The following is a 25,092-nucleotide window of genomic DNA, read 5'->3' as shown; positions in this document are numbered from 1 at the left end:
CAAAAAAAACTGGCTCCTTCCAAAAGATAGTGTTAGTACCCAGACATCAACTCAATCAATAAATAGCACCAACTATTAAAACTGCACAGGCAGAATTGGGCGCTTATAACTGGACAGTATGACCAGACGTCAGCAGGGTAGCTTGTTAATAAATGCTACATGGAGTGACTTGATGCCTTCCTCTCCAGGGCCTTACGCAAGATGCCAAGGATGCTCTCCTTGTTGTTCATCACGTTATAAGTGGTGAAGTCCACCAGAGCCTCATAATCCTCTTTTGAGTAGGTCAGTTTATTGGTGGTGTATGGAGAGTCGCTGCTGCTCACATCCACCTGGCCAGCTTTTATTTCTTCCTCAGTCTCACGCTTCACGCCTGTAAAGTCAATGATACAGCTGGTTAAATCAGAAAATTAATTATAACACACAATAGTACTGTTTTATACATATCCTGAAGGCATTGGCAGCAGAGAAAGCAGCCCACTGAGCCCTGTGATATCACTTCAACTGTCAGTTAAGGTTTTGCAGCTGAAGCTATATGTCTCTTCACTTTAGAGGACATTAAAGGTTTAAGCAATTATCAGGTAATGAGGGACTACTTATTAACTGCTCAGTATTATATAACACTTTACTTTAGGAGACACAATAAGGGTAAATGATGTTGAAGTAATTTGTAACAGATGCGTCGTTACTTGTTTCACTAATCACCATTCCTAATCATTTTTCAACGAACACAACCCCAGAAAACTGATCATGGTTGGTTGTGTATTTTTTAAACTGCTGTATCATCCCTATACTAGTAGTATATATTACAATGTATCATATGAAATTATATGAAATTATATGAATATACCAACATCATACAATCAATATGTCATATAATGCTAACATTAAAAAATCATATTAAATTATACATATTATTTAAAGGTATAATATTATAATAGCATAGTAATTTATACAAATTACTCCTCCAGGTTGAGGAGAGTGCCTCTGCAGTGAAGCCAAGGTGCCAGTGCCACTGTACCTGTATGCGCTCCTTCTAGCTGCACATGGATATAGCCTTCATATTTTTTGGTAACACAATAAGGTGCACAAAGATGTGAGCAATTACCAGTAAACGGTTGAGGAACAAATAAGGAACTGTGAGGAAAGCATTAGTTAATGAGTAACTCCTAATCTAATTTTCTAGAGTTGCTAATGACTAGGTAATGAAGAAAGGGGTGAGGAACAAATGAGGAACAACTTGCTAATGGATGAATCATTAATAAGTACTTCCCGAATATTTCCTAATGGAGAAATATATAATGTATGAATTAACAGAGAACAGACTGGCAGATCCTTTATTCCTTAATCATTAGATAATGATTAGTGAATAATAATAATAATAATAATAATAATAATAATAATAATAATAATAATAACTTTTTTTCTGTAGCATCTTTAAAAACAGAGTTTACAAAGTACTTTGACAGACAAAGTAAAAGAGCACAAGAGCAGGATACCATGGAAAAATAACAACAGAGGGCCAAACAGGAGTTAACTAAGGCTGAAGTAAAATAAGACACAAGCAAAGACACTAAAACATAGAAAAAGCAATAAGACACAGTAAAAGAAATAAGAACAGTAAAACTAGAAAAACATGACACTAAGAATAAGTTAAAATGAAGAGGGCAGAGATTACAGAGACATAACATGATGTTGTCAAGTCAATATAAACAATAAAGGGATGGAATAAGACAACATCGACATCACATAAAAGCAAGTCTATAAAAATGGGTTTTAAGAAGTGATTTAAAAGATGTTACTGAATCTGCAAGCCTTATCTCCTCAGGCAGGTTGTTCCAAAGTCGAGGGGCCCTGAATATCTGTGAACAATCAAATTTTCTTTGTGGGTCATGATTAACACTAAACCAGCTCAAGAATGGCACAAAACTAGTAACAACTCACAAATTACTAATTACTTAAACATTATTTTACTGTTTTGTATGTCCCCTAAACGTAAAGTGATACATTTCCCTCATTACCTTACGATTACTTACCCTTTATGTGTCCCCTAAAGTGAAGTTACACATAATACTAAGTAGTTACTGAGTAGTCCTTTCTTGCCTCATGATTAGCTACCATTTTCTGTCCCCTAAAGTAAACTGGCTTATTTCTTTTAATGAGTGGATAAACTGGCTAAAATGAACACAAAGAGGGTCTGATTGGACGATTGATACGCCACCAGTATAAAGTATATACAACAGAGCGAAAAAAGCGGTAAGTAATCATAAGGTAATGGGGGACGTCTTAGTAACTACTCAGTATTATGTGTCACTGTACTTTAGAGGACACTCAAAGGCTAAGTATTGTTTAAGTAATTTGTAGTGGATTAGTTGTTAATAGTTTTTTGCCCCTCACTGGCTGGTTCAGTGCTAATCTGGAGCCATTCATAAAGATAGTGGTCAATCGATTCACAGATATTCATGAAGTAATCATTAACTAATAATTCCTTAATGTAGGATGTCCTAGTCTGATATCTAGTGGTTACTCATCATTATCTACTATAGTCCTCCATTAGGAATTATTATGAAAGTATTTATTTATGATTCATTAATTATCAAGTAATTCCTCATTCATTCTTCACTTGTTTCTTCACTAACTAATCATTAACATATCAGTAAAATTTGATTAGGAATTACTCATTAAATAGTAAACTAACATTTCCTCAGTCATTCCTCATTTGTTCCTCTTTTTGCATACATTATTGTAAAGTGTACATAGTTAATGGCCTATTTTGACCCAGACCATGACCTTTTACTAACTCAACTGAGTAATTTTGTTACCTGAAAAGAAAAAAAAAAAAAAAGATAAAGTCAACTAAGCTGGCAGGTTGCAAATTGCAAGAAACATAATTTCTAGGCAAACTGACAGTTACATGAAACATTTATTTAGCTACTTTTCTCCTTTTATTTAATTTTTTCGGCTTTATTGCTGATCACCTATGACAGAAATACAGACATAGGCAATGGGTTTTTGGCTTAAAGATGACAGGATCAACAAAGCACACAGCATCTTTCAACCAACCACCCAGGTCAGCTGGACACACCACTGCTGACCACCGTGGGGATAAGAGCCATCATTTTTTATCCTATTCTATTCTGATTTTTATTATCTCTATGTTGTGTAAGTGCATAGCATGAAGGAACTACAACATTTCAGTATGCAACCCTGTGTTGTGGTTATGTGATAAGTATAATTATCTTGATAAAAAAAAATAGCTGGCTAGATTGGTAATTATTCATCTGACTTGTTGTATTCTTGCTAGAACATGTCAAATGAGACGGGTCATCATAATTACATTTGCATCTTTCTCTCATTTTGTTTCATTTTCATAAATCAGTTGTGTTGCATCGCTTTTTCTTCCAGTGCTGGCTGGCAACTTTGTTTCATACTGGCTGACCCAGAGAACAGGAAGAAAGCTATCAGTGCATTAGTGTTTTATTGATATGATGGTAAATAAACTCGATCTACTGGCTACTCAAAAGAGACCAATGATTCATTTTCACACCATTCAAGTAGTTGGATCCAATGATCCTGCAGTGAGAGTAGGAAAATAATTCAATAAATAGCTCTTTGTCACTACCCTCTGACACTGGCATAAAACTGTAGCTTGATATATAATTGTATTTTAAATAACAGATTCTCAACAAAACTTTGTAGCATATCAGATATAGCATAGGTATGACTAAGCTAGCAGTAACGTCAGTCAGCTGTTAACTGCAATGTAAAATAACTCACATTCACATTTGTTTGCTGACAGTGTTACCAACCTTACATGAAGTCGATGAGGATAATCTCCTTCTGAAGCATCCAAGCTGTTAAAATCAGTTGGCATGATACCACATCATAGTATGAAGTCATCATTCTGACACATGATTGGCGTTTTGGCTGTTGCGTGAAGCTAGTTTCAGAAAGCTGAGAGTTGTGCAACTGTTGTGGCAAAGTTTTGGATAACTTTCTGCTGCAGAGGGTTTTACACCATGCAACTCAACTGCAACTTAGTTTGACCCGAGTTTCAACCAACTAAAGTTGCATGACAGTTTCACCTTGTAAAACCAGCCTAAAAATAATGAGTCAACACTAGTCTTCCAAAGGGAGTTAAACCCCAGTCTTCTGGTGTAAGTTCTATGCTGAACCCATTCATCTACTACAGCCTGCTCCTGATGTGGGCTTTAACACTTTTTATACTACTATCTCATTACTTGTACTGTCACCTGACTTCATAAAGTCCTTCTGCCAGAAAGCCCTTTCTCTGCTGTCTGAAACTGTTTCAATGCATAACTCCAAATCTTGTGACTTGAAAAAGTCGGGACATCGTCCAGATGTGCCCTTTCACACATTTAGCACACAACGGGAGTCTGTTCATGTCATACGTATTCTCACATGTTGAAAATTCTCTGTATGTTTAGGTGAGGAAGAGAAGGACTCATCTGTAATGATGACTATTTTTGTGTTGATAACACAAACTGATACCATGGATTTAGCATGACTCTAGACTGTCTGCCTGCAAATCAAAGCAAGAGTGAAAGGCGAGCAGAAAAGACATTAAGCAGCCACAGTCTAGCCAATGAGCTACTAGCTCAATTAACACATGAGACTCTGGACTAGAGAGCTGGCATTGTGAAGTCTGGGGCACCTAAGGTGGACATTTGTAGTGCAGAGTTGCAGGGTATGTGTGAAAGGGGCTTGAGAGAAAGATGGCTTCCTGGCAGAAAGTCCTGAAGCCTTACTTCTTCCATATGCTTTCTAGTCAGCTTCTTCCTAAGAGCAACACATTGCCATTGTTCTATTGTATATCTTGTTTCTTTCTGTCCCTTTCAAGGACCTTCTGCCTTAAGAAAAGATCCTCACTGCTCCACGACTTTCAGCATGACTAGCTTGAAGAATAAATCTCAGATTTCTTTCTATTGCTATAGTGTTAAAGTAATAAAAACATTGTTGAAATTCAGCCACTAAAATAGGGATACCTGGATGTTTGAAGTCTTTGAATGTGATGTTGACGAGTGGGAAATGAACCACTATGGGGGCCTTAGGATTCTCCTTATCCTCAAAGATGTAGACCTCCCTTTGAGGCTCCTTTTCCAGACTGGCAAAGTCAGCATTGGGAAAGGGGATGTCATGGTCTTTGCAGTAAGCAGCTGTTTTCTGTAGGACCTGACAGATTAAACATGAACATGGAGAGTAAACTGACTGATAGAGAATCATTCTTTGTCTTCCTTGTCCTTCAGTTTACCTTGAAGATGTGCACTGGGTTCCATGAGTAACTCAGAGATATGATGACATCCACATCTCTCTCTGGACGCAGGATAGGCACACAGCCAATATTGATGACATGACCAGAATCCACCAGGCGCAGGGTGGGATCACTGGGTGTCAGTTTGTTTGGGAAGGCATCTGGATGTGTTTCTGGGCAGAAAACAGAGGAGCCAGCCATTTGCAAGAATTGTTGGTAGACTAGCGAACAGAACATGAAATAATTGCTCCACACAGTGCCACGGTTACGTATATGCACATCACACAATTTGTGTAGGGCTGGAGGCACTAAAACATCTTGATCATGGACATGGGAAGTTCTATAAAAAACTATTAATGAGCAGCTGAGCATGTGTGGAAGAGAAAGAGAGGGCTCAGAATGAGAGAGAGAATGGGTGAGTGTGAACAGAAGTGTCGATGTGATATAAAAACTTTCATTGATCATGAAGCCTGATGTTTCTCTGTAATTCCATGGTGTATCAGTAAAGCGTAGCCCATTTCTGCCAATATGATGGAAAAAAAAATCTGCAAATCATTATAATGAGAAGCTAATCTAAGATTAATCTAAGATCTAATATAAGATTAGTTTCTCAAAATAATGTGTAAGTATCTCAAAAAATTACTTCATTATTTTGAAATTCTAACTCAATTTTTGATGAGATCGGTGAGACCTGGGGTTATTGTAACATTTTTCAGATTTCCCATCTCAAGATGAGAATCATATATATATGCACACTAATTAATAGCACAATTGATATATTTTCACCAATAAGGACAAGACCGTAATATTATTATTTCATTGTTGCCATTACCCCCTTGGTGGCGGCAATTTTAACAGTAAAAAAAAAATTATATGTCAACTAAAAGCACACCTCAAAGTAATAACATTACTGCTGAAGTATCTAGTAATGTTATTTAAGACTTTGTTGTACATGGTTCAAATTCTTGTAGATCAGCCAAAGCATACATTCAAAGCAAAAGTCTGCTCTATTTTGTACATATTGTCAGTTATATTCTGTGCTGAACACTTCTGTACTCAGACGGGGATGCTGTGAGCTGTTGAAATTCAATATCTGTGACAGACGTGGTTTTTGCAGTTGGCTCTAGCTGGCCTCAATGGCAGTTGCTCTGTGAATTCAGCATATTAAGTCAAAGCAAACATAACTAGTTTGATTCTGAATTAGCTGACTGTGTATTGAAGCTTGTTGTGGAAGAGAAGCTTGGGTTTTCCTTTGGTCCCAGAGTTAGCAATGTTGAGACTACTCCTCTCAGTATAAGGGGAAACAAGTCCATGTTGACACCTGGCATTAACATGTGTCTTGGGTGATCTGATCATGGATGGACAGCTTGAAGTGCATTAGTTCCCACCTGGCATTACAATGTGTCTTCACATTCATCTCGAGTTATCATTCACTCACTATCCAGCTTTATATGCAAATAAAGACTGCATCATTTCTGTTTGCAAAGACCAAATATTTGTATGTATGTGTTTGTGTTGTATATGTTTAACTGGCAGCCCAATAGTAGTGTCCAATGGACACAATGTATTTTGCATAAGGAAAGAAATAACTTACCAACAAGAAGGAAGGAAGGACAAGAATTTGCCATGGCGTGTCAGTTCTCTGGCCTGGTCCATAACATAAGAAAGATCCAAGTTCTCTACCTGCCACTACTGGGCAGCAAAATAGTGCACTTCCAAGAGCAATACACATTAACAACACCTGTCTTGAATATGACACACTTTCCCTACCCTGGCAGTCTCCTCTCCTCAAGAAGTAACAATGACAAAGAAATACACCACCATACTAGTTGTTGCAATAAGGCCACTCAGGTTGGGTTCTTGAAGATCAGGACATACAAATAAGAACCAAACTGCTTGTTCATAAGTCAGCTGTTCTTCCCACTTTATGCGTGGAGTAGGGACTTCCCAAACAATATAATCATCAAAGCCCTGCAGTCACAGAGATGTCTCAAGAATCAGCTGGAAAATGCACAAACTCATCAGTGTCCTCAAGGAGACAAACACTGACTGCGTTGCCACCAGCACCATAATACCAGCTCAGATGAATGAGAGAATGAGAATACCTGATTCAAGTCAATCAAAACAGGTCATCTACTCCCAACAGACCAGCAGGAGGTCAGAAAAAGAGTTAGTAATAAAACATTAGGATCAAAGTTCAGTATCACTACAACTGGATGGACAGGAGAGACTTTCCACTAAAAGCCCTTACCACCTCCTGCAGCAATAAAAGCTGAAGTTCTAGGATTGACCTCTTTAGCCATGTCATGATCAAAACATGGAGCCTCGACTGTGCCTGATGTACCAGGTACCTGCCAGGTAGCTTCAAGCGCTTGGAAAAAGTCTCCATCATATTCAGGTGGTTCTAATCAGGACAGGTCAGTAGTTGTCACTGCTCAGGAACCTGAAAACTGGGTATTCCTAAAATGTGCTAAGTCATTGAGCCTTGATGGATAGCAGCTAGAGGCTCAGCTTTGTTCAAAAGCTTTTATGGGTGAAAGTGTACTGTGCAAGCAACATATCAATAACTTGACTGGGAGCACTTACCTTTCCAGGCAACAAAGTTGCTGTGTTTATTGTAGTTCCAGTGGAGGTAGAGACCACGCATGAAATTATACATTTCAGCAATGACTGGACGACTTTTGAAGAAATCAGTCACCATGCTGGTGATATCAGAGATTGGATTTATGAGGTATGTGTCCAGAGTTGATGGTTCAGTGTCAGCCTCTGTCAAAAGAACACAACGTATACACACACACACACACACACACACACACACACACACACACACACACACACACACACACACACACACACACATATATATCTCCATTTCACTAACTGTGAGATTACACAATACAATTGGTTGGACCTCTGTTGAGTTAGGTCAGTCACTTTAAAGGGGGTGAATATTTATACAATCACTTATTTTACATTATTATTTATTAACTATTTTGAAAAAAATACATCTTCAGTAGGAGCCAGTGAGCTTGGTACTCAGTGCCACAGTCAGGGTAAAGAAGTCAGAAATTGAGAAATGTTGGTTTGGTCTTTTAATAGGATTGATTAGAGGAGATTCATAGAAACACTAGCTGTATTCTTTAATTTGTCTTATTCAAAAGTCCAATTACATGATTTGGTGAACCATTAAATCTAGTAGCTGTACCAATGTTGCTGACATCTGTTCTGAGCCAGGGGGGCTGGGTCCCGGTAGCAGCCGTCCACAGCTGGGTCAGGTTGACAGAAAAGACACTGCTCCATATTCCTGATAAGATTGGATAACTTTAAATTCATATTGTAGCACTGGGCATTGGCACTGCAACAGAAACAGTGGTCTCACCTATCAGATAAGGGATGCGGACTTCTGGGAGTTTCTTGATGATATGACCAAGGAAGAAATGACTCCCAAAGTCTTCACTTTGGACAAACGCCCCATACTTCTGGATGCCTACTTCATAGGGGGTAAACTCACACCACTCTGCCAACAAAATTTGTTACAGTTTAAAAAGAACAAATGAAATCATTCTTTTGCAAGTTCTTTTTCAGTTATTTAGGTGTTTAAGGGTTGTTTATGTGTCCTGAATCTTAAATTCAAGCTGTTGCTGCTGAATATTCCCACATGTCAGTGGTTTCAGTTGCAAAATTAGTTCAACCTGGTATTCATAGGTTTCACCTCGGTTCCTTGTAGTGTGTACCAGATGGCAATGGATGACAGAGAGATAGGGGTGGGTGTGTCATGTCAGAAGGACTAAAATAAAATAGTTCAGAATAAAATCGTTCATTCTTAAAATATCAAAGATCACACAGTGTTCTGAATTCCCCATGTTTGTCAGTAGGTGGCCTCAGGGGAAAAGGCCCCCTTATTTTATTTGCATTTCTTTAAACCAGTCACAAATGTCTTGGGTGGCACTAAGCCCAGGAAGCTGCGACGGTGCAGCTGCAAAATAATGTCGAGGGGGAACTTTTATACTATTAGTATCCCAGACACTAATTTGCTGTTTTCAGTGTGTAGGTTGTTCTTTGAAAACACAGATAGCAGATACTGCCATGCCACTTGAGGCAAGCAACCTCATCATGGGACTGGGGTGGGACAGGAAAAAAGTCAATGGGAATGGAAATCATAATAACAATAGATCAGTGTTTCATATATAGAAATGTGTAATGTCATGTGTGGACTGTAGATCGAAAGGAATGGGATGGGACAGAAATTATCCTTCTGTGATTAGGATGAGATAGGAATTTTTGGTTACACTAGTTTGTCATGATCAAACCTGCAGATGTGTTAATATAATTCAGCTATCAACGTTTTCATTTGATATTCTGTATTGTTGGGGTTCAATCACCTTGCACAAAATGTGTTCGGGAATACATTATAATTTTCAATCATTACATTCATTAAAATTAAAATAAGAAGATTCCTCCAGGATATTTACCAGCTTCAGACTCACAGCCCTCTAACCCATCCTTCATATTGACAGCAGTGTAAATGGGTAAAGGGTTTTGACCTTCATTCACTGCTCTCTGCTGGTCAGACAGGGTACTGGTGACTTTCTGAAATTCCAATCACATATAATAAATGTTATTTGAAAAAAAAAAAAAGTCTTTGCACCTTAATTTTAAGCTTTCAAAATAATTTTCAATTTAAAGTGATAAAAGAAAATGTTGTGCTTACTTTTCCAAAAACAAGATGTTCTAAGATCAGACCCCACATATCAATAAGTGACACGATGTGACCTTCCTTTTCTTTCTCTGCCATCTCTTCTCTGTAGTACTGCAGTTTTCCTGGAGAGAAGGCGCTCAAGATGCTCTTGGTCAGCTGTTCTTTCGACGCTGAAATGAAAGTGTCCATGTCCTGCTGTGACCAGCTAGCTTCCTGATACAGAGCAGACATAGCCCTGTTCATGTGGGAAAGAACAGTGTTCAAGGGGGTACAATGATATAAAAATGATTCACATAACCTGACAAACTTATACTTAGACAATGCACAAGTAGTCAGGATAAGGTTTACCTACATTTTCAGTGCTGACGGCCAACAGTCGTCAACCACTGAGCCCTCTACCACCTTAACATTGTGATTTAAAAGGCCTTCATATTTCAGGTAGGTTGTTCCCTCAGAGTTGCCATAAGCCAGGAGTTGAAGTAACATATTGATATGTATGCAAGAAATTTAAAAAGGCTGCTGGTCATTGCACTGACATAATGCCTCCATGCCCTGTCTTTTATTTTCTTATTAAGCCTGGCCAGACCCAAGACCCTTGCTTACATTGGTTACAGCAGAGTTTCTTTTTTGCAGGCCGCTGTTTGTGTGTTTCAGTGTTCATGCTTCAGACTGAACACAACTAAGTCATGGTTATGAACATGTGGTGCAGAGACAAAGATCCTTTTAAACCAGCATGTATGTTGAATGCTCACCAGCAAGAGATGTGAGAGTTAATTCTTCAGCTGAATAAGACAGTAGGAAGCGATAAGTTGTTTTTTCTACTATGGGACAGGGCCCCATAAAACAACAGTATCATTGCCCACTGGCAATGTTTCACTGTGGACATCATCATCATTTGCCAGTTTGGTAGATATCACCTAATCCTCAACTTGAGTCACAAATATGATGACTTTCAACTCCACAAAATCAACTTGCAACTTGACTTGGACTTCACTTGAACTTGAGACATTTGACTGGAAAATACCCAATACCTTCCCCCAGGTAAAATTTAAAATATGCCATTTAATAGTGTGCCACAAATCAATTAATTTAATCTTCTGAACCAAGTTGACACTTAAGTCCCTCAGTCCATTTTGTTTGAGCCAATCGGACAGCATCCAATCAAGTTGCAGGAGGGAACCATGTAGAACTAATGTTACATTAAGGCTCCAGATGAAAAATGATACTAAAGATTATTTTGCAGCTGCAACCTACACGACAGTCAACAAAAAAATTAATTGTAGCTGAAATCTTAAGTTCCACGGGCAAACCACCCTTGCCTTTCAGAGCAAAGCCTGTTCTCACTGACCCTGATGAGTACTGGAGAAACACTGGTTAATTATTATGTACCTTGTCATTGTGATGTTCTCAATCTGGATTTTGTTCATGACTGCTAATGTCCTAGCAAAGATAGGAAGGGTCAACAAATGCCCAGTTGTTTAATGCACTGCCCAGATGTAACAAATCTGAATAAAGTGACAAATGAACTCTTTCAACTATGGACTATACAGGTATATTTGTAGTATTGGTGGGATGTTGGGACCACTGGGACACCACAGATGAATTTGTTTATTGTGTGATTTAAAGTGAACATTTATTATGACCTCACCCATCGAAGACAGTGGATAAAACCATTTGTTCCTGTGTTCTGGGTTCAAAGGCTTACTGGGAGTCTTCACTGTGGGCCTCTCAGCTGATTTGGTGCCTTCTTTCTTTCTAACCTATGGTTCAGTCTCTAAGGTGAAAAACTGGTATATTCTGTTTTGAAGCAAAGGAAGGGCATTTGAACAATAAGAATATTGATATCAGAGTACTGTGGACACTGGCTACTCAAACACTTCACTCACCATGTGGATCCAGAAACACCAGTGATGTAACTGACAGCATCCAGGACCCCTATTTCTTTCAGGCCCCTCAGACCACCAAGCGTGCCTGTCATTGCTCTGGTCCCTCCACCTGAAAGCACCACTGCTATAGTTGGCACCTGTGCAGAGGACACAGACATGTGGTTGTAGCAGCTTTGTGAGGCTTAGCTACAATACATTCTCTTTGTTGTAGCTGAGCTGGTGAAGAGGCTAAAATGACCTCCTCTGTGTGTGTGTGTGTGTGTGTGTGTGTGTGTGTGTGTGTGTGTGTGTGTGTATCTGTGTGTGTGTGTGTGTGTGTGTGTGTGTGTGTATCTGTGTGTGTGTGTAAGTGTAGGTGTGGGTGAGTGTCAGTACGTAGAGCTGGAATTCCCTGGAGTTACACTGGTGTCCCACAACTCCTAAATTTGATAATGTTGTATTATATCAGGGTATAAACAACATGGTATACATGTATGAATAATGTATGGACTTTCTGTTGCATATGCAGCATTCTTGTCATTAGGGTACAAGGGCAAATATTTTTTTAATCAACAAAGTGATAGAGTTTCACTCTACCTTTTCAGGTGCAGGTTGAGAGCCAAGGTCTAAAAGCTTCTGCAAAGCCTGTGCCACCACAACTTTCCTCTTCTTTAGATATTCTTTCTCTTGAGGTGGGATGTCAAAGTCCAGACGGGTTGCAAGACGTTCCTCCTCACTGTTTCCAAGGTAAAAAACAAGGTTAACATGACAAGGACTGTTTCACTGACCTCTGCAAGTTTGTTGCACCCCTGATCACTTACAGTATGTATGCTGGTTACCATCAGATGGATGCCCATCATTGGGCATGTTTTTTGTTTGTTTGTTTGTTTGTTGCACCAGTTTGGGTTTGGCCCCTTTCACAAACTCAACCCTGTCCAACATCTTTGAGATGAACTGAAACACTAACATCAGTGGTCAACCTCACTCATGGTCTGTTTTGTACACACATATATTGTCTGAGCGATCCTTCCTGTGATGCTCTTCATGAGGTTTCCTCCATTTCTTCCTGTTAAATGTTCTTCTTTATCCTCACTGAGAGTCAAAGAATAGATTTTATTGTATGCTAAACAGGTTGAAAATGCCCTTGAGATAAGTTTGTGATTTGTAATATTAGGCTAAACAAAAATAAAATTTACTTAAGTGGACTTGTTGAAATATTGACGATTAGTCTTGGTTTCAAGACCGATTTCAAGACCATTTCTTGAAAGTCTCTTCTCAGAGTTTACCATACTTTTACTGGACTTTGTCTCAGTCTCAGACAAAGTGGACTCTGGATTTTATTTCAAAACCAGTCAAGACCACAACTGCAGCGATATCACTGAATGACCTGTGCATTGTTGGATTTGTTTGTTGACATCATTACTGTGATTGGGTGTAAAACATTCTGCTTCAAATGCAACAATGAACTTGATTCATTTCTAATTTTTAAATTTTTGCTACTGTTAATGGCTGTCACTGCTCCCCACCCTCCTTCACACAAACTAACAAAGTACATGGGAGAGAGGAGAGAAAGCTGTGGCTGTCTGTGAATAGATCTCAGCCAAATCTTCTGTAATAAAACTTGACTACTGAAACCACAAAGAGACTGAAACCATCCAAAAGAAAACAGAGAGCATTGTGTAAATTCTGCAGTACAGCGCTTACTAAGATGGCTGGGACCACATCAAATTGTAAGGTGAACTAAGTGTAAGTGATGCTAGCAAAGCTATGTTAGCAATGGTTTTGCTTGTGATAAACAAGAGCAAAACAGATCATATACAGCCTTGTAGCTATGTCAGATCAACATTAGTTAATGTCAGGTCTGACATAAATGCTACATGCCACAGTGACACTCCCTCATTTGATCAGAGAGTTAGAAATGTGAGCACTTGGTTTTGACTTGGTCTCACCCTGCCTTGGTCCTAGTCTTGACTTGGTCTAATCCCCTCAAAGTCTTGATCTTGTAACAGTTTTAATACAGTCTGGTCTTGGTTATGGCTTAGTCTCAGTTTAGGTGGTCTTGGCTACAACACTCCCTGCTGTTGTGGCTCGATGGGAATAAGTCCCAAATGGTGGAAAGCCTTCTCAGTACAGTGGAGGCTGTTAGGCAGCAGATTAATGCTCACAGTTTTAGAATTAGGTGTTTAACAATCACATATACCCATATGTGATTATTAATATTTGGGTGAACATACAGTATTGGATATACTGTATACTACAAGGAAGGAAGGAAGGAAAGAAGGAAGGAAGGAAGGAAGGAAGGATGGAAGGAAGCACCTTACCATTCATGCGTTTCCATATCTAAATCCACTGTGTCCTGTGATGAGAAAAAAATACTACATTACCTATGACACAAATATCATTTAAAATAAAGCTCTACCACTGTTAGTCCTCACTGGAAACCCGTCATTCAATAAATATGATTTTTTTTATGTCAGATTAATCTAAGGGACCGTGGTGACTTGGTCTATGGCAGGTATTAATTTTTTTTTTTTTTTTTTCACAGTTTCTATGTAATTGTAGCATCCTTCAAATGAATCAGATGGATTTGGGAGAACATCATAGGATTTTATTAAATGAAAGACTACAAAAATACTTGTCAGATAAGATAAAAAAAAACTGAGTTGTTTGCACTAAGTACATTCAATGATTCTCTTTGTCAAACTCTGATCTAAGTTTTTTTTCCTGTTTAATTTGAATTTTTTAGACAGCTATATCAACTCATCAAAATGATGCCAATGGAGTGAGGACACACCATACATGACCTTTATAATAAACTTAGGGGGCATGAAATTCAGAAAGGGGTCCCATTAAGGCTTAGGCTGGCCCTACTCTTGTTGTTGTTCTTAACTTCTTACCTGATCAATAACAAGGGACACTTTGCCAGCATGTTTGGCTGGTAGTGGCGGCAGATTCATAGACGTTTCCATTGGAGCAGCAGAGGCTGATGTATCATCAGAGTGCTGACAGACAAAGATAAGAATGGTGATTCCATGTTATACATTCATAGAGATTTTGATGAGGCTTACTTTAGTTAAAGTTGTTCTGAAGATACCCTGTAAGTTAAAGGAGTGGACAATCTAAGTTGATCAGGAACATCGCACACCGATAAAATACTTCATCCTTCTGTCTAACAGCTAACAAAAACAGATTAGTTAAATGCATTCATTCATTCATTAGTTAAAACTCACTGCCACTCCTACTTCTGTCTCCAGGTCTCTGTTAACGTAGAAGCGTAGTTTTGTGGCAGCCTTTGCGAGTGTTTGATTCTCCTGAAAGGCACCTCTCAGTTTCAGAGCCATGTTCCTGATACCTGGTGAAAAAAACATTGTAAACATTTGCAAGAGAATGATGTCAGAAAAACTGATAAATGGACTATTTTGCTCTTCTTCTTAGTTATAGTGATGCTAAAGGTATGCATTTGTACAGATGATGGCTTCTCGAGCGATTCTTGATTTGTTGTATGTCTGCCAGTCTTTTTTCTTCCACAGCCTTTTCCAGGATATGTAAATTTAACAAAATGCAACACAATCCTCTCTGCACATAATACCACATTTAAAGATGACAAAATTAAGGTTCATGGTAATCCATCCAATGATTGAGATCTTTCCCTCAAACCAAAAACTATCAGTCACCTGAATAGCATTCATCCTCTAAGGATCATGAATACAAAATTTTATGGCAATCCATGGTGGTGTAGAGACCACTCCAAGACCTTTAAGCTGATATGGCAAACTTGCCAAGTCATATTATTATTATTATTTTTTTTGATCCAGCAGATTCGGTACAACATTAACAACCCAGACCTGATTAATATAGAGTCATGTCTCTGGAAAACATGGTGATTACAAGTCTAATATTCACTGTCCTTTCAGCTCCTGTTTGAATGTTCCACTATGTTCACCAGCTATTCAGTAACTTTGTCAGTCTGTCCTTTGCTGAAAAAACCTGCCTGCTGCTGCTGAAAAGAATGTTTATGAGACTGGTGAGAGTGAACTGAAACAGTAAACTTGTGGGATGTAAAAAACAAAACTATTAGTTAAAAGACTGACACTTTGTAGAGCAGAGGGGAATTACAGAGTTGGGTGATAACTTACTGTGGGTTCATTGCTATAAGAGACTCCTTTTACATTAATCTGACCCCTCATTAACAGAAAAATATTGAATAAAGCATATTCCATAATAATACAGTCATTCCTATTGATCAAGCTGACCTGAATCCCCTTTTTCCAATTGAATGAACAGGACAGTGAAAGCTTAAAGTCATGTCAATCTGACTTTTTGAATTGTACATACGGTCATTACTAAGTAGTTTGTCAACGTTGATATCGAGTGCAGAGAATGGGGCAGCCTGGAAGACACAAGGAGAGGTCGGTTACTTTGGTTAGTGTAATCACAGTTAGATGCATTCATATTTCATAATCATTGTTAGCACAGGCTGCTGGACCTGCCTGCTCTGGGTAGTGAGAAGCTTGATGGTCATATATCACAATAGGATCCCTCTCAAATGCACTCCACACAATTTCCCCGTCAAATTCTATTTGACAAAATTACATCAAGGCTCAATAAAGGAGGACTAGTTGGGGCTGTGGGCTCTTACCATGAGGATGCCGTTAGTTAAATAGTCACAAGGGGGGTCCTTGCTACAAAAAGACACACATTATTTTGAACCAGATCAGATGGTGTATTAAAACAACTCAGGGAGAAGAAAGATCTGTAAATATTTTGCAAGAATGTGAAGTATAAACAGCAACATATGAAACTTAGTTACCTCTGAAGTAACTCAAACTCGATGAGAAGTGCGTCATCTGTCTACATAAAAGTGGAACAAGAAAATAACCTTTAATCGTTTACTAAACAGTCATATTGTAAGGATGCACACAACTTAAATAAACATGGCTTACACATGGAACTTTTATTCTTCTGACCAATTACTGCTGAGGCCGATACTATGAAGCAGGATTTGGGGTTAGCATGGTAACTTCAGGATTAACCCTGGATTTTCAGTCCTATGACAGTGGTTTACTTCTTCGTCATGGTAACTCATGCTGAACGCCAAACCTGCTCTGGAGCAGGTTGTGTTCAAGATAAGAGATTGACTTGGATGAAGCATCACCTGCACTGTGCAGATACTGATCATGAGAAGGAAGAGGGAAAACTGTTGTTTCATTGTGATTTTAGTTAATGATATCAACTATAACAGAGACTGACTGAAACACTAAAGCCTTCTTCTCTTACATAGATATTACAGTAAGTCTGCTGACCTCTTTAAATCATGTTTTTATAGTTATTTTGTATTTGCTCACAAGTCTGATTTATACTGTACTATGTCTGACCGGTGTATTATCCTAAATGCATTTATCCATATAAAGAAGAGAGGGCCACACTCAATACAATTTCTGATCATCAAGATCAGATGACAAACAGATGATCAGTAAATAAATTAAATGATCAGTTTCTTTCACAAGTCAGTTTGACACCGCTGTATGCAGCTGAAAAAGTAAGACTAAAATTGTCTGACATGCCATTGGAATACATCAAAGTATCACACTGATTTAATGGGATACACAAATATAATGTGAATATTTTACCTGAAGTAAAGTGTTGATCAGTGTCCTGAAAAGAACTTTATAGAATAAAAGTATTATTATTATTGTTCACACAGTTGGTGATTTCCATTTCTGTCGGCTCTTCTTCCTGTATTTGTCAGCTGTAGCTGTGTTGCTTGTTGTCTGGATTATAATGGTTATGATTGCATACTGCTTCATATTTGTCTAATATTATAGTTTGCTCCTTGTTTGTAACATATGCCGCTCTGCTGCCAGTAGTCTGGTCCATGCTGTGATTGGTCAAATTTCATTTGTTAGGTTTAGTGAAGCCAGATAACCAAAAGATACCCTGGGTATGTTGAACCTGCTTTGTAGTACAGTCCCCTGTTCACAGATCAGCTCTAATCCAAAAATCATGAAAACGACTTCAAGTGTTGTGTTGGCCTGTTGTTGCTTTTACCTCAGAGTTTATGGTGAAGACCTTGGTCTCCTTCTTCTTTACTGTGAGGTTGGTGATGTCAAATAAAACTGTAGAAATATGGTCATCACGCATCATGGGGTCCTCATCATACATCATGATCTCTAAAACATTCTGTGAACACAGCAGAGGAGCTCACTGCTCATTCCTGGTTTTGATTTTCACTCAAAAAAGACTTGATGATGTCATAATGTGAACATGAATGTACTTGCTACACCACTGAGGAAAGATTAAAGTGCTTCTTTTCACAGTGGACTGACTTGGTCACATGCTTGTATTTGATGTCATGCTGATACTGAGTGGACTCACTTTCACATGGGTGGGGACCCTGAAGGTAAAAGTTTCATTCCACTCTGGGTTGTTACTGTTGGACACTGTTTTAGTGCGGCAGGTCCTTGCTGTCGCCGTGGGGAGGGAGAGAATAACATAGCAGTCGGATTCAGAAACTGTAACAGAGAGACAGGAAAAGACGGGGAAATGGAACCAGACATCAGTTTCAAAGCACTGCCCACTCTGTGTGTCACTGTCATTTAGAAAGGTTTGCAAGTACAGCAGGTGAAAATGATTTTTAAGTCATTTAATGTCATTCATTAACATACACAACACAAAAGCTACTTCCAAATCATATGAAGAGAAAACAATACTTACAGTAATCTTTGGAGTGATGCTTGTTTGCTCTCAGTACGGTGACATTCAAGGTCCAGTAGGAGTTTGCTTCCTTCTGCTGATGAGCCAGATGAAGAAATTATAACAAGACTGATGTAGAGCCTGACAGACGCTGGACTGTCTTACATATTGTGAGTATTTTTTTTTACGATTTCTGTTTTTTTTAATCACTTAATTTCTTCTTTGCAGAATCAAATTTTTAATTAACAATTGGATCCATTTGCTTCTCATGCTTAACTTAAACTGACGTGTGCTCATACTTTCAGGCACATATTTCCTCTGCTCTGTGGACACAAATCAATAGCTGCTGACTTCACATTCCTAATTCAATCTGTTGCTCTGGATTTAACCAACCTTTCCCATGATCTACTGCTATGAAAGGAAACAAAATTGTGATGAATTGTCATATCAGATCCAACCACATCAAAGTTGAACTGGCAACTGCAGACATACATATATATGTAATGTATTTACATATACATATTTATCTATATATACACTCACTGGCCACTTCATTAGGTACACCTGTTCAACACACGTTATTAACACAAATATGTAATCAGCCAATCACATGGCAGCAACTCAGTGTATTTAGGCATGTAGACATGGTCAGGATTACCTGCTTAACTTCAAACCAAGCATCAGAATGAGGAAAAAGGTGATTTAAGTGACTTTGAATGTGGCATGGTTGTTGGTACCAAACAGGCTCTTCTGAGTATTTCATAAACTGCTGATCTACTGGTATTTTCATGCACAACCATCTCTAGGGTTTATAGAGAATGGTCTGAAAAAGAGAAAATATCCAGTGAGCAGCAGTTCTCTGGGCAAATATTTGTTGTTGATGCCAGAGGTCAGAGGAGAATGGACAGACTGATTAGACATGACGGAAAGGCAACAGTAACTCAAATAACCACTTGTTACAACCAAGTTATGTAGAAGACTCTCTGAACACACAACATGTCAAACCTTGAAGCAGATGGGCTACAGCAGCAGAAGAACACACTGGATGCCACTCCTGTCAGCTAAGAACAGGAAACTGAGGCTACAATTCACACAGGCTCACCAAAACTGGACAATAGATAATAAATAATAAAAGTGTTTCCTGGTTTGATGAGTCTTGATTTCTGCTGCGACATTCAGATGGTAGGGTCAGAATTTGGCATAAACAACATGAAAGCATGGATCCATCCTGCCTTGTATCAGCAGTTCAGGCTACTGCTGGTGGTGGTGTAATGGTGTTGGGGATATTTTCTTGGCACACTTTTGGCCCCTTAGTACCAACTGCGTATTGATTAAATGCCACACTCTACCTGAGTATTGTTGTTGACCATGTCCATCCCTTTATGACACCAGTGTACCCATCTTCTGGTGGCTACTTCCACACACCATGTCACAAAACTCAATCTCAAACTGGTTTCTAGAAAATGAAAGTGAGTTCACTGTACTCCAGTGGCCTTGACAGTCACCAGATCTCAATCTAATAGAGCACCTTTGGGATGTGGTGGGACAGGAGATCCTCAACATGGATGTACAGCTGACAAATCTGCAGCAACTGTGTGATGCACCTTGTTGAATCTATCTATCTATCTATCTATCTATCTATCTATCTATCTATCTATCTATCTATCTATCTATCTATCTATCTATCTATCCATTGGGAAAATGGTCCCAAATGATCACCTGCTGAGTGAATGCCTCAAGCAGCAGAAGCCCAGTGAGGAGGAGCCAGAAGAGTTGTCATGGACAGATAAGCCCCTGCATGGCATGTACCACCGACAGATTAAGGAAGTGGCTGACATAGCGAAAACGTACCAGTGGCTGGAAAAGGCTGGACTGACGGAATAATCAATAGATTATGCTTTAATTTTACTGGTTCGGCCCACTTGAGATCAAATTGGGCTGTATATGGCCCCTGAACCAAAATGAGTTTGACACCCCTGATGTAGATGTTGATACAACTACTACACTACTTCAGTATATATCACTCTAAATCATAACACAAGTTAGACATTATGATGTTCCAGACCTTTGCTTTAGGAAATTTTCTCTAACTGGACCTCTTTGAATTTTAGTTGAATACCTCTGCTCTAGCAGATACCAGGAAGAACATGTGAGATCCCTGTCCAGAAGAGCGCAATCCTGGGAACAGCTAAGATCCTGTGCAGAACCCTCAAGCTCCCAGGCCTCTGAAGTCAAAACAAAGGCATGGCCTGCCACATTTGCTAACTTGTGCTTGGCATATTGGAGTAAAAACTGCTTGGGCTTTAGACCAGCTGAAACCTGGTCGAAGCCCGAGCCTGTGGCGCAATCAGTCTGTCAGCTCAAGATTGCACCTGGCACATTTAGCCAAACCACACACACACATCTTCACACTCACAAAACACCTTCATTTATGTTCAGTCTTTTCCCTACACAAGAGTGTGAATTAGTAAAATGGCCTTTGAACATATTTTCTATCAGCAATAAGGTGTAAATATTTAAGTTAAAAGTGTATGGGCATGTATGTGTCTTACATTTGGCTGAGGCGCACACACATCTCCACAATCTTTGTGTCTTTAAAGTTAATTTCACTAAGAAGGAAAAGGAAATTATTGTATAATTCTAAAGCCTAATAAATCTAAGCAGACCCACAAAATGTGCACGGGACAGGATCACAGCTGTCAGCATGACAGCGGGAGCAACTGTTGTGTCTGCGTGTTTATCAGAATCCAGAAAAACAAGGATTAACCAATTATGATCTATAACATACAAAATGTACAAGACATTATATCTGACCTCAAGACCAGCCTGACCCAGAGAGAAAAAGGTATGTGTGCTCCCGTCAGAGCTGGTTGGATGTACCCATGCATAATTTTGCGCACTTCAAACTTCAGAATCACTTTCTGATTGTGTCGTAGTGGGACAGTGGAGCAAGGTTGGGAGGAGGAGATGAGGTTTAGGAGGGAGAGGAGAAAAAGGAGGAGTGTGGACAGCTGCATAACTGCTCCTCAACCCAACTAAGGGTTGAGATAGCAGCTTCAGGGCCAGACTGAATAAGTTTGTCTCTCCTCTCCACATGTCAGTCAGTGCAGCTGCATATTAATGATGATAATAATAATAAATAATTATAAAATACAACACAACTGGTGAATTAATGAGGAAAATTGGGCCCCTCCCGTTGTGCACTGGTGGCACAAAAGGAGGGGCAGGGCAGGATACCACTGCTCCCCTGGTGCAAGATAGCGAAGGTGGAATTGGACATGCCTTGAATAAATTAAATCCATTATGCCACATGCTTTCCACTTGTGCTTTAGATCAGCTTAAGATAGAAAGAGAGATTTATGGCAGCAAGGGAGCACCAATCCATACTGTCTCTCATTTAATACTTACTAATATAAAATACATCTTGTCTTCTTTAACCCAACAATACTTGAATTAACAATTGTGAATGTGGAGTGAGAGTAGACAGCTAAAGTACAGCCAAGCCTTATGGGAATGTCAATATTTTTGCAAGTATTTAGTCATAAACCAAAAGATTAAACAAATTGATTGACTGGTTTGTTGAATTTCTATAGATGATGGAGTGGCCAGTAAAAATTGAAAATTACTGGTTACCAATCAGAAGTTACTGTCAAAGAATCTTTACCACTGTTTTAAAATGAGACAGCTACAGTGGGCTGCTGCTAAAGCTTTGGGCTGAATAGCTAAGAGAACTGTATTTAACATCCTGAAGAACAGGACTAACAGGTTAAGACATGTAGAGAAAGTAGCTGCAAGTTATTCTGTACATGACAGACAACAGATAACACAATCACCTGCACTGACCAGTAACACTGGAGCACCACAGGGTTGTGTGTTGAGCCCTTTCCTGGACACACTGCTCACCTACAACTGCACCAGTTCATCACTCACAACTATGTACCTCAAATATTCAAATGACACAGGATCTATTCACATATGACCACTCTGCTGTGAACTACCCAACCTGTTCTCATCCCAACTCATCACATAGTGATGATTTGTCATCACCCTTCAGTATCTCATACTGGAGCACAAGGTACTCATGTAGTGTCTGTATCTAACATGACCCGAAAGTCTTAATACAATCGCAGTCTGGGCAGGTTAAGGCACAAAAACAAAAGTCACATAGTGAAAGTCATGTGATGCATGCAATGTTATGTACTTCTCAACTTTTAATAACATTTCAGTTTTCACATCTGACAGAACAACAGTCTCCTGGATGAAGTCCAGTCATCTGCAAACTTTGGACTCTGGACTGGGTGACACTTTACTCTGCCTTTGAGTGGCTATCCTGTTATTTAACCCTAACTCTAACCAGTCATTCCTCATGTCTAAACCAGAGGTAGCGTAGGGTGCGCCATGACCTTCTTTGAAAAAATGTGGTATAAGTAGCCCTATGTGAAACAGCTGTAGTTCACATGTGATGAGTTGTGACAAGGTCCTGTCATTTTATTCACTCTGTGGGTGAGGGGGCTATAATGAAACATAAGATCAGTCAACAGTGTGTGTGAATACAGACTGCACTTCAAGATCTGAGCTCACAAACTATAAACCTAAAGTATATGTTCTCAGAATATCCAAACTTTTGCTCACAGAATCAGTGAGGAGTTTCTGCTCAGAAATCTTCAGGTAGTTTCTGAGAAACAAACACATTATTATTAAGTTACACTGAACAGCAGCAGCTTTAAATAAATAATAAGCTTACCTCGCTGCAGTCACACTGTCTGTTTTCACCTAGTCCAAAAGTGGCCATTGTGTGAGGTTGGTGGTGATGAAGGATCACATCAGAGCGTATATGTCCAAGATGAATATGCTCACATGTGTGAGAGAGAAGTCAGCCTCCTCTGGCTCACTGTGCTGCCAAAGACTTTGGAGACTTCCTCATTCCTTTTGCTCTCCAATCCTATGCAGACATATATAGGGGAGACCAGGGAGGGTAGTAACACTTTTTGTTTGAGTATCAGTTACTCAGTGGTTGCTCACACTAGATCTCTTAAACTTTGATACACTGCACCTGGATTTGTCTCCTACAGAATGAACTCACTTGGACATTTGCTACACAAGAGCTGCTGAGTGACTTTGTACCTGACAAAAGTCACAGTGAAATTTAACATATTTAATTTCATTAATTTCATGAATTTACTTTACATGAATCCCAACATGCAAAAGCTTTATAAAATGCAGCTCAGAAAAGATACCTGTGCATAAACACGTGTTTATGTGCGCATGCATGGAATGAAAGCAATGCTTTCCAGCAAAAAGCACTGTGGACCAGTCAGTCTCTTTCCAGACTATATATGGGCGTGACAACTGATTATCTAGTCTGACAGTCAAGGTAAGTAAGTAAAGGTATGCAAGTATTATCAGCAAAATGTACTTAAAAGTCAGTCAGTATGCAGTAAATTGTTTCCTGTCAGTGATTTACTATTATATCTGATGTTTTAGAATTAATAACACTGATGTATTAATGCTGCATTTTACTGCTGCAGATGTTTAGGATTGAGCTCATTTTAATTATTTAATATACTGTTAGGTAGTTTAGGCTACAGCAGTGCATCATTTTTACAAGGTAATATCTATAAAAATTCTGAAAAACAGCCTGTTTTCAGTTTAACACTACTACAATGTAGTGGAGTAAAAAGTTAAATATTTGCCTTTGGGATGTAATGAAGTAGAAGTATAAAGTTGGATAAAATGTTAATACTCAAGTTAAATACAAGAACAGTACTTGATGTGAATGTTCTTAAATTTCAGTATTGGTAATAACTCTGGACTAATGCAGGATGAAAAGTAATGGACTGACATTGACTATTGAATCTGAATTTATAAATCAATTAATTAACAAATTACCTGGCAGTAGAGCCAGAGCTCAGTGTTACTATCTGCATTTTTTATTTTCTAAAATTTCCTAATTATGTTAATGTTAATGTTAACTGATCTTGAGATTCTAAAGCAAATATTCTAGTTCTCCTCTCTATGTCCTCTCATCCTAGATTTACTTATTCTTAGACTGACAGAAGGAGCAAATTGTTTTTAAAGGAATTGTGCGAGCACTGGGGTGTTAGTTGTGACTGTGTGGTGATGGCAAACAGTTTCCGAAGGGCCCCAGGCAGGTCAGGACAGGCTTTTATTTCAGTTGGATTATTGCAGCTCACTATAACTCATATCAGCCCTGTTTTGGTCTCTCTTCACTGGTTCCAAGTAGAAATGCAATGTATCGCAGTTGATACGTGTTCTGCACAGGTCGCCCCCCAGCGGGAGAGTGATCCTTGGATTAAATGTAATCATCATAGTGTGCATCTTACTAACGCTGTTATTTAAATTAATAACTCTCTTAATCTTGATGTAGCATTGCACTGAAAAGACAAGACAGATGCATGCTGTGTTTTACTCTGAAGTGTGGGATACAGACTAACACTGCTAGTGTTAATATATGTGGATATTATCTTCAGCTTTTAGGAAGCGGTGTTTAATAAAGGAAGAAGACGACTGATCTGAAAACTGTCCCTGTCACCTCCACTGAGTAG

At 38.9% G+C, this 25,092-nt stretch overlaps 1 protein-coding gene across 1 annotated transcript; it reads right to left on the bottom strand.

Moving 5' to 3' along the window:
* LOC146315927 (cytosolic phospholipase A2 zeta-like) lies at window positions 1-19,902 on the bottom strand. The gene is made up of 20 exons (XM_084736593.1): window positions 19,876-19,902; window positions 18,548-18,623; window positions 18,209-18,345; window positions 17,882-18,013; window positions 16,644-16,684; window positions 16,473-16,515; window positions 16,169-16,223; window positions 15,064-15,185; window positions 14,731-14,835; window positions 14,155-14,189; window positions 12,431-12,569; window positions 11,855-11,991; window positions 9,981-10,203; window positions 9,742-9,859; window positions 8,649-8,786; window positions 8,475-8,573; window positions 7,856-8,035; window positions 5,270-5,442; window positions 5,004-5,190; window positions 1-370 (listed from the first exon to the last, which is right to left on the bottom strand). The coding sequence occupies exons 1-20, from the start codon at window positions 19,900-19,902 to the stop codon at window positions 156-158; spliced, it is 2,382 nt and encodes a 793-aa protein (XP_084592719.1). The 3' UTR covers window positions 1-155.
* Window positions 19,903-25,092: the final 5,190 nt, after the last annotated feature.

The sequence above is a fragment of the Lutjanus erythropterus genome, chromosome 14 (genome assembly GCF_056507025.1).
Source record: "Lutjanus erythropterus isolate fLutEry1 chromosome 14, fLutEry1.hap2, whole genome shotgun sequence".
Classification (NCBI taxonomy): Eukaryota; Metazoa; Chordata; class Actinopteri; order Lutjaniformes; family Lutjanidae; genus Lutjanus; species Lutjanus erythropterus.
The sequence above is the reverse complement of the archived record's forward strand: the minus strand, read 5'-3'. Positions and strand labels throughout refer to the sequence as shown.